Genomic DNA, 10,528 nt, shown 5'->3' on the forward strand with positions numbered 1-10,528 from the left:
GTCTGATGGGCTTCCCTTTGTGGGCGACCCGACCTTTCTCTCTGGCTGCCCTTAGCATTTTTCTCCTTCATTTCAACCCTGGTGAATCTGACGATTATGTGCCTTGGGGTTGCTCTTCTTGTGGAGTATCTTTGTGGTGTTCTCTGTATTATCTGGACTTGGATATTGGCCTGCCTTGTTAGGTTGGGGAAATTTTCCTGGATAATATCCTGAAGAGTATTTTCTAGCTTGTATTCATTCTCTTCGTCACATTCTGGTACACTTATCAAATGTAGATTAGGTCTCTTCACATAGTCCCACATTTCTTGGAGACTTTGATCATTCCTTTTTGCGCTTTTTTCCTCTAATCTTGGCTTCTCGTTTTATTTCATTGAGTTGATCTTCGACTTCTGATATCCTTTCTTCTGCTTGGTCAATTTGGCTGTTGAAACTTGTGCATGCTTCGCGAAGTTCCTGTGTTGTGTTTTTCAGCCCCTTCAATTCATTCATATTCCTCTCTAAGTTATCCATTCTTGTTATCATATCCTCAAATCTTTTTTCAAGGTTCTTAGTTTCTTTGCATTGATTTAGAACATGTTCTTTTAGCTCATGTTTCTCATTACCCACCTTCTGACGTGTAATTCCGTCATTTCATCATACTCGTTCTCCGTCCGGCTTTGTTCCCTTGCTGGTGAGGAGTTTTGGACCTTTGTAAGAGGCGAGGTGTTCTGTTTTCAGGTGTTGTCCTCCTTTTTGCGCTGGTTTCTTCCCATCTTTGTGGATTTATCCACCTGTTGTCTCAGTAGTTGCTGATTTTTCGATTGGGTCTCTGAGTGGAGGCCCAGATTGTTGATGCTGAAGTATTTCTGTTTCTTAGTTTTCCTTCTAATAGTCTAGCCCCTCTGCTTTAAGACTGCTGAGGTCCAGGCCCTGCTTGCCTGGGGAACTCTTGTAGCAGCTGCGGAACAGTGAGGGATGCTACCAGTTTCTTCTTCTGCTACCTTTGTCCCAGAATGATGCCCACCAAATGTCAGTCTGATCAGTCCTTTTTGAGGTGACTCTTTGGATATACGGGGGTAACGGAGCTGCTTGAGGAGATGGTCTGTACTTTATAGGAGCTGAAGTGATGAGCTGTGAGCTCCATTGTTCATTCAGGGCTGCTAGGCAAGTACCTTTAAGTCTGCTGCAGCAGAACTCATAAAACCCCATTTTTCTCTCAGATGCTCTGTCTCGGGGAGTTAGGGCTTTATTTATGAGTATCCATTGCACTGTCCTGTCCAGCTAGGAGACAGTTTAGTCACCATTTGCCTGCCAAGGCTCCTCCCTGCTGTCGTGGGCCCCACCCTGTTGGCGGAGTCTCTCTGTTCTAGTGGGTTGCTTTGGCAACAGCAGGCTGTGTCAGCAATGGGAGTGTACCTCAGTAGGGGTGGAATGTCTCGGTAATGGCGGACGCCCCTTCCCCACCAAGCTGCACTGTCCTGGGTTCAGCTGTGCCTGCAGTGAAACTCTCAACTCCAGGCGTTTCGAATTGCCGTTTTGTTTGTCCCTTTCGGGGTGGGACCCGTCGAGCCTGATCACCTGGCTCCTTGCCTCAGAGCCCCCTTTTTTTTAAAGTTGAATGGTTGACTCTCTCCAGGTGTTTCAGTCGCCTGCTGAAAGGGCACCGGGATCTGTGTGATTTCCTGTGCAGCAACCCACTACGCTGGCTCACAGTTCGCTTCCCGGGAATCTCCTGGCCTGGCTCACTGTCCAAGTCCCGTTTAATCAGATGAATATGGTAATCTGCCCTCTCAAATCTCAAATTGCCGGTTTAACAGGGCACCCAGAGCAGTGCGTTTTGTGCGGAGTGCCGCTGTGCTGCGGCGCTGGCCAAAGCGGCCGCACTGGCCAAAGTGGCCGTGCCCGCCGAAACAGCTGTGCTGGCGTCCCGTGTCTCTCCTATACCTGGGAATTTCCCCATTCTGTGGGCAACAAAGATCCGTCTGGAAATGCGGCGTGAACTCACCCTCTGCATCTCTTCTGAGAGCTGCAATCCTGAGTTGCTTTTACAGCGCCATCTTCCCCCGTCTCTCAACATCTTATTTAGGTGTTGAATACACACTGCAAGTTAAAAATCTCCAACAGTGAAACTTATTTTTCTCCTTAAATCTATTCTTCCTTAGGTATTCAGTATCTTAGTAAAATGGCACCATTTCCCTGACAAGCTAATTGCCCAGATCAGTCATCCTACTGACTTACACTACATACTCTTCATCATTCTCATAACCAATTAATACGTTTTCATAATTCTCTTGAAGAGCTCTCAAATCTTTTCCTGCCTCAGTGGCTTAAATGTTTACTGTCAATGTTACTTTCCAGCTATAAGAAATTCGTATAAGCACCTTGAATATAAAAGTCCTACTCAAACACACTTTTGCTCATAGTCTCCCTTATACCTAAGGCTCTGTTTTTACTTCTTCACCTTGTTATCCCCTACTTATTTTCAAGAACCTGATCAGTATTGGTTCTCTAGGAAGCTTTCTCTGAGAAAATAAATCTCAATCTTTAGCCATAGTACTTTTCTTCAAAAAAGTTGTGCCCAGTTGAAAAACACTACCGTTCATGACACTGAACTATGTAAATCTGACTCCTCAACAATACTATGAACTCTTCTGAGGGCAAGCATTAAGTTGTTTCTCTGTCTTTCCCTCACTGGTGACAGTTTTCATATATATTTTGAATAAATAAATTGGTCAAAACTGCAACTTCAAGTAGGGGAAATTTCAAATTGACTGAAACTGACTGATCTTCTAGAGTAAGGGTCTGCAAACTTTATGCAAAGGGCCAGATAATTATGTTAGGCTTTGGTGGCTATATGGTTTCTATACAACTATTCAACTCAGCTACTGCAGTACAAAAAGCAGTCATAGATAACACATGAATGAATGAATGAGTGTGCCTGTGTTCCAGTAAAATTTTGTTTTATTTTGTTATTTATGTTAATTTGTTCTACAAAAACAGGGTTGACTGAATTTGGCCTACCAGCTGCAGTGGGTCAATATTCTTCAAACTCACCAGGTAGATTAACATTAAGTGGCACTTCCCAATGAAAAAAATGTAAGTACTTATTGGCATCTTCACTCAAAATGCTAATTTAACATTTTATATGTCTTTAACCCTATCTCTGTAATAATGTCATATGAATAAACTTTCCAAAACAGATGAACCACCCCAGCCTACTGGGAGGGATCTATGACTTTGTTGATTAATTTGTGTGGTTCATCTCTCTAGTTTAACTGTAAGACACCTGCTACCATACAAGCACTTTGGGTAACGTCTCCATTAGTAACGTGATCTGCCTCATCTATTTCACAGGTTAATTTGAAATCAATTATAACAATGAGCAGACTGTATTTTCCAAGGCAACACAATCAATATGTATCAAAGATTGCATCAATATGTACATAACATTTCGCATGTTCTCAAAACGTGAATGTTAGTCCTCCGCTGAGAAGTGGGGTCTATGTTCCCTCCCCCTGAATCTGGGCAGGGGCCATGACTGTTCTGACCAACAGAGTTTAAAAGAAGTTATGCAATTCTGAGTGTAGGACATAAAAGAGCAAACAGCCTCTGCCTGACTAGTATTTTCTTTCTAGGAACATCAACTTTGGAACTTAGTCAATCTGCTGTAAAGAAATCTGTAACAGAGACAACATGGAAAGACAACATGTAGAGACCAACTAAAAACTCCAGCTGACAACCAGTATCAACTACTAGCCATGTGAGTAAACCACCTTCAGATTTCAGGCCCCAGTGTTTCAACTGAGGTCTGAGAGACCAAAAAACAGGCAAGCCATCCCTGCTGTGCCCTGTCAGAATTGCTGACTCATAGAATTTGAAAGCAAAATAAACAATTGTTTTATACCATTAAATTTTAGGGTAATTCTATTTTGCAGCCACAGTTACTGAAAGAGGCAATAAGAGTGAAATCACTTTGAAAATTGTGAATTCCTTACCAAATGTAAAAAACTGTTACCAAAACCTGTAAAATAACCTCAAACGAATAATCATGCAATCATATTATTTGGTTTTATTCTGGCATTTATGGAGCACCTACTGAAAAGTAGCATGATTATACAAAACCTTATGTATTTCAAAGTCTTAACATATCTAGATTCAAATGCCATCACAGAGCAACCTTATTTCTAAACAGGGAGTATTATCAATTATCTCTTGGAGTTTTGAGGATTAAAGAAGAAACTGAACACAAAGCATCTAGCACACTGCCCAGTATACAGTATTTAATACATGGTGCTATTAGGCTCACCTTCCACTGAAAGCTTAAACATTACAAAACACTGTATAAATGATTTATCACTATACTAGACATGGGATAAAAGATAAGTATGGGAGACACAAGGTATCGAGTTTCTTAAGTAAACTACTCTTTTTTTCTAGCTGTTCTTTCACTGGTTTTCAGACTTTAGGCGTTGAATTTCAGGCTTTGAATTTAAAGATATCAGCACATATTTTTAAGTATCTCACAGATAAATGCTAAACAATATACAAGTTTGATATTATTCCTCCATCTTTTTATTGCCAAAAGTAACTGGCATTTAAATCTGTACATTAAGACCAATTATTAAATTTTAGATTAAACAGCCACACTTTGTGAGACAAAGATTCTAAGGACAGGGCTCCTGGCTAGGATAACCAGTTAGCTTTCCCCATTTCAAAGCAAAATTGACGAATTAAGAGGCTCTATTCCCTCCTTCTCCATGCATTACTCATTGTTCTATTTTTCTAATATTAATGAGTTCCTTTCAGATGAGAGTTGGCAGCAAAGAAACTAGATTAACTCTACTATACCATGACATTAAAAATACGATATAGCTATACATTTTGTCACACTTACACCTACACATATTAGTTGTCTCTTCACTGGTCTTTGTAACGCTCAGGAAACTCATAGGTTTCTCAAGTAATTCTGAACAAACTTTAAATATGAGACAAAAGCAAACAGATGGGATTACAGAGTGAACTCCATGAAAATGAATACCAGAAACATGGCCATTAACAGAAAGCTCTTATAAAACATAAGATATTTTGTTCAGTACTTTACATTATTATTCCATCTAATCTAACCATCTTGTGAAACAGGTGGTAATATCACCATTTTATAAAGAAAGAAACAGGTTTAGGATAGTTAAGGTAATTTGTCTAAGACAACACAGGAAAACTGAGATGGGAGCTAAGATTCTAATCCTGGCCTGCTCTTTATACCCCTAACCACTGTTACTGACTACCAATGTTTCACAGAATCCATGATACACCATTATTGTGTGTACCACTAATAACAAAAGCGCCAACAATTATAACCATGTGATCCATAAGACCCAGTGGGATATTAACCTGTGAAGAAATGGAGTAAGGGGTATCTCAGGAAGAAAGATACACAATATCATTCTATATGGCTTTTTAGTGTAGTGCCCTTTCGCATGAGAAAACATTACATATGAAGAATGAAGGACTGAGTATTACTTAGTTCTGGGGAGTGTTAATAAACATCTCCCTTAGACTGTACTAAAATACCACTTTTCTAATGCTTAAGCATAGTCAATGTATTTTCAGACTAAATCACTTTATATCCAGTTGTTATATCACTGAAATGTTGATAAACATGCATTGTTATTAACTTGAAATTAGAGCTTTTCAGGGGAGTGGACAGTGATAAAAACTCAACCTGTCTAGTCCTAGAAACTAAGAGGTATAAATGAACAAAATATGAGCGAAGTCCCAATGAGAGTTTTATCCATAGCAGTATCTCAATCTCAAACTGTCAAGAAATTGTTCCCTCATCCCCTTTTAATTCCTATGTGAGGTTCCAAAGATTTCACTGCTGTTAACTACTTACGCCATCTGATCTTTTTTACCCTTTGGGCTAACTGTGACATGCAGTTTCGAACTTCTTACTGTTTTTTCCACAACTATTTATATTCCTTTTCATTTTCAAGGTTTTTGTTGCTTTCTTTTCTTAAGAGCACTAGTTACTACAGAAGTAACATGAATAAACCTTAGGGAAGTTATAACAGTTCAATAAGGGTGAACTGTCCAAAGCACTCTCTCTTTTCTGAGTCATTTTTCTATTTTTGAGAATGGGTGGGCTCCCTCACTGCTCTATTTTTGAGAGTGGGTGGGCTCCTTCACTGCTCTACACAAACTGCAAATATCCTGATAATTTTGATGGCATGGAGCAACAACAGAAAGGAACTGGGGCCATTTAGACTACAGAGGGATTTAAATGAACAAATGCATATGAGACACAATGCAGGAATATAAAAGAAAAATGGTCCCTGTATTCCCTTTGGCTACATTCTAATTGGTACGGGAACAGGAGTGGAGGGATACTGACACACACACTGTAGAGATTGGAAATGCAATAATGAGATGGGAGACCAGTTAAGGAAGCTCTTATAATTCTAGGCAAAGATACTGGCCTGAATGTAAGTACTACCTGTGGAAATAGAATTATTAAGTGAACTGGCTTAGAGATTTTTAAGGCTTTAATGACTAACCAAATTCAGAGTGAAAGAAAAGAGGATTTAAAATGACTTTTTTTTTGAGAGACGGAGTCCTGCTCTGTCACCCAGACTGGAATGCAATGGTGCGATCTCAGCTCTACAACCTCCGGGGTTCAAGCGTTCTCCTGCCTCAGCCTCCTGAGTAGACACCATCACCACGCCCAGCTAATTTCTGTGTTTCTACTAGAGACAAGGTTTTGCCGTGTTGGCCAGGCTGGTCTCGAACTCCTGACCTCAGGTGATTTGCTTGCCTTGGTCTCCCAAAGTGCTGGGATCATAAGCATGAGCTACCACCAGACCTGGCCAAAAATGACTAATTTTTTGCTTGGAAAATTGGGAAGCTGGCAAAGGCAAAGCCAACCATTTAGATTCTGAATACTGTCAGAGATAATCTGAAGGGTGAACCAAGGGCTGTCATTTCTGAGGACAGAGATGTTTATGGCCTGAATGAGGAATTAACAATAAGTAGATGGATTTGAGATGTTTAGGAATTAAAATCAACAAGATTCAGTAATTGCCTGGATATGAGATATGTAAGAAAAGGAGTCAAAGAAGACACTAAATTTCTGTCTTGGATTCTGAGAACAGTAACTGTGGCACACTGTTTAATTAATTCCTACCATTTTTACATATGGAATTAGTTAATTCCATGTATTCCTCCCATCCTGGTATGCACACTTTGCAAAGTGACTCTGCCACTCCTTCCATGTAGAGATGGAATCAATTTCCCCATCCCTGAAATATGAACTAGTCTTGTGACTTGCTTTGACAAACATGTGATAGGAGTAATATATGTTATTTCCAAGGCAAGGCCTTAAGAGGCATTGTAGCTTCTGTTCTTTTGGAGTGCTGCCCTGAGAGTGCCATGAAAAGAAGTTGGTTTAGTCTACTGGAGAACGAGAAGTCACATGGAAGAGAGAACGAAGTCCTCGAGCTGACAGCACCAACTATGAACAGTGGTAACCCTGGGACCTTTCAGTTTAGCTGACCTACTAGGTCAAGAAAAAGCATAAATGAGACCAGAGAAAAACCAACATTAGGTGGAGTAGTTCTACTTCACTGACCCAGAATTATGCGAAATCTTGAGGGTGGTTACACAGCTATAGACTACTGACAGTCAAAGACAGAGGGAGATCAGGAGAGGACATCTTGAAAAGTTATTCTCAAATGACCTAAATATGTACAAAAACCCTTAAACAGTAGAAAGTTAGGGAGAGATGATCCAGTAATTCCAAAGGCACCAAATACCTGAATAACAAGGGTATTGGAATCTTAATTACAGAAGAATCTACCTTTTGGATAAAGTAGCCAAAGCAAACAGGCAGGATGCTTTCAAGCACTTTGAGAAAAAGGCAAGTAGAGGGGTTCCTAGACGACTCCGGGGTAGTCCCTAACTCCCTCAACCTTGGATTAGTAAATTAAACCAGGTCTCCTTATTAGAGACTACCCGAAAAATTAAACTAGGATAAGAAACGTAAAAGCTTTCAACACTGTGCCTAAAATTTTATTATTCACATAGCAAAACATGGATATGAGAAAAAATAAGTTAAAAGTAAACTTTCCCCATTCAATGATAACCCATCTATTCTGCCAAGAGAAAAACGAAATAAAAAACGCTGCCTTATTTTAAAGACGACAGCCATCATTAAAAGAACTCAATTTCAAAAATAAATTATACTTTGGTGTAGATAACTCCTTTTATTCCAACATTGTTAAAAAGCACAAATCGCACTGAAGCACAGCCAGCCGTCTGTGAATAGCAGATAACCGAGGTTAATAGACTAAAAGAAGTAGGAGAGGTGGGCGCGCGAGAGAGGTAAACGGAAATTGTTCGCCTGGACCAACGACTTGAAGATTTCCCTCTAAGATTTGGAAGCCTCGTCATGAGGGTAGTAGTCTCTTGCATTTCTGCCCATTTAAAAACAACCTTGACTTCTTACCAAGCTTTATTATTTCTCCCTCCCACCTGGTGTGGTTTACAGATTGTTTTTAGCTAGAGCCCCGTAAGAGAAGCTAAGTACCCAAGACAATGTGAGGTTAGGAGAAAACTGAGGCTAGAAACCCAAGGCGGGAAAGGATAAGAATCAACAGAGAAGGCCGGGCGCGGTGGCTCACGCCTGTAATCCCAGCACTTTGGGAGGCCGAGGCGGGTGGATCACGAGGTCAAGAGATCGAGACCATCCTGGTCAACATGGTGAAACCCCGTCTCTACTAAAAACACACACAAAAAAATTAGCTGGGCATGGCCTCGGGAGGCTGAGGCAGGAGAATTGCCTGAACCCAGAAGGCGGAGGCTGCGGTGAGCCGAGATCGCGCCATTGCACTCCAGCCTGGGTAACAAGAGCGAAACTCCGTCTCAAAAAAAAAAAAAAAAGAATCAACAGAGAAATTAAGCCACGTTGCATTCTGGCCGCAGCAGTCCCTAAAGAAGCGCAGTCCTCCCACCGTTTTCAACCAGGACTCGAATGTTTGCGTCTTCCTCAGCTGCAATCCCTCCTACTCTCTCTGTGGCAGCTGCGAAGGTGATCTACACTCACCACTTGAAGCAAAGTCGCGAACAACAACCGTAGCTGAAACGCCGGCAACAGCCACCCAGCCAGCCCAGCCGCCATCGCTACCACTCTCCGCAGGTTTCCGGCTGCCTAGAAGGACCCCTCGGCTAGGGGCGTCCACTCTAGAGCCTGATCCAAAACAGGACGCTAACGGCCGTTGTCCTTACATCTCTAATTTGGAAGTGACAGGTATTAACTAAGGGCCTATGAAAGCTTAAAAGTCCTCAAATAAAAAAAACAGTCACTGGGTGCTTTCGATTACCCAAATCAGGCACTTTCCTAAACTTCCCACTTCTTTGCTTCTGCGGTTTCCTTTCTTTCGCTCACGACACTTCGTCGAGTAGCCAAGAAGCCACCCCTTCTCCAGTTTTAGCCCTGCCTTCTTCTTCAAGTTTACCCAATCGAATGTCGTCTTGATTGAAATCGGTAGCAGAAGAAACCAACCGTAAACCGAACCAAGAGCGAAGCGTAGGGGCTCTTCGGTCCCATAAGTGGACCCGAACGGGAGGAGGGGCGGGGTTTCTGGTTGCCCAGCAGCGTACGCGGATGCGTGCGCGTGGTGGCGGAGGGGGATGGGAGGGGGCGGGGCTGAGGGCGGCGCAGCCGCAGCGCCGGTGGAGGGGGCGCGCGGCCGCGAGATAAGGAGGGAGGGGAGGAAGGAAGAGAGGGAGGCGGGCAGGCAGGCGGGCGCGGGGTCGGGGATTGAGGCAGTTGAGGGAGGCGAGAGCCCGGCAGCCGCTTCGCGCTGTTTGTTGCGCGGGCTTTTGGAGGGGGCGGTCGTTGAGTACGCTGAGGAGAAGCGGGCACCACCGGTGTCGTTGGTGCTAGCGCCTGGGGGAGGGGGACTGGAGAGGCGAGAAGGGGGGTCGCTGCGGTGGTTCTCTCGCTGTTGCGCTCTCCTTGCCTACCTCCCGGCTAGGCGGGCTCCTCCCGGTGTCTCTCTCGCCTCCCGGGCCCCGCTCCCCGCCCCCCGCGGTATGTCTTGATCCCGAGCAGCGGGTTTCATGGGGCTCCTCAGGATTATGATGCCGCCCAAGTTGCAGCTGCTGGCGGTGGTGGCCTTCGCGGTGGCGATGCTCTTCTTGGAAAACCAGATCCAGAAACTGGAGGAGTCCCGGTCGAAGCTAGGTGAGGAACTGAACTGCTTCGAGCTGAGTGCTGTGGATGGGGCCGAGGAGGCGCTGCCGCCGGAGCTAGGGGCGTTCGTTTAATCTGGGGTCTGGCTCGGGGGCTGAAAGAGGTTTCAAAGAGAACCGGGAATGAGAGGTAGCGGGAGCACGAGCTCCAAGACTGGGGTGAATTAAGTATGAGTGGCGTGCTGGACTCGCGAGGTCACGGGGCAGAGGTTGCGAGGTTGGGCTTCCCGAGCCAAAGGAGTGCCCCAAAGTAGGCATTCCACGGAGACAGAGCGAAAAAAGACCGAACTCAGTGGGGAGC

General features: G+C 43.5%; 2 protein-coding genes across 3 annotated transcripts in view; one reads left to right on the forward strand and one right to left on the reverse strand.

Moving 5' to 3' along the window:
• SELENOF (selenoprotein F) overlaps positions 1-10,097 on the reverse strand; it is a 50,698-nt gene extending 40,601 nt beyond the window's left edge. Inside the window, exons 1-3 of the mRNA XM_078333122.1 lie at positions 10,038-10,097; positions 9,536-9,995; positions 1,985-2,079 (exon numbers count right to left, since the gene is read on the reverse strand). Of these exons, the coding sequence (XP_078189248.1) occupies positions 1,985-2,079; positions 9,536-9,995; positions 10,038-10,097 (615 nt within the window). The remainder of the gene's footprint in view (positions 1-1,984; positions 2,080-9,535; positions 9,996-10,037) is intronic.
• The window catches only part of HS2ST1 (heparan sulfate 2-O-sulfotransferase 1), a 199,698-nt gene continuing 198,877 nt past the window's right edge, over positions 9,708-10,528 (forward strand). For both annotated transcript variants that reach the window (XM_009001630.5, XM_002751039.6), the window contains exon 1: positions 9,708-10,219. In XM_009001630.5, the coding sequence (XP_008999878.1) occupies positions 10,096-10,219 (124 nt within the window). In that variant the 5' untranslated portion in view covers positions 9,708-10,095. The remainder of the gene's footprint in view (positions 10,220-10,528) is intronic.

The sequence above is a fragment of the Callithrix jacchus genome, chromosome 7 (assembly GCF_049354715.1).
Source record: "Callithrix jacchus isolate 240 chromosome 7, calJac240_pri, whole genome shotgun sequence".
NCBI lineage: Eukaryota > Metazoa > Chordata > Mammalia > Primates > Cebidae > Callithrix > Callithrix jacchus.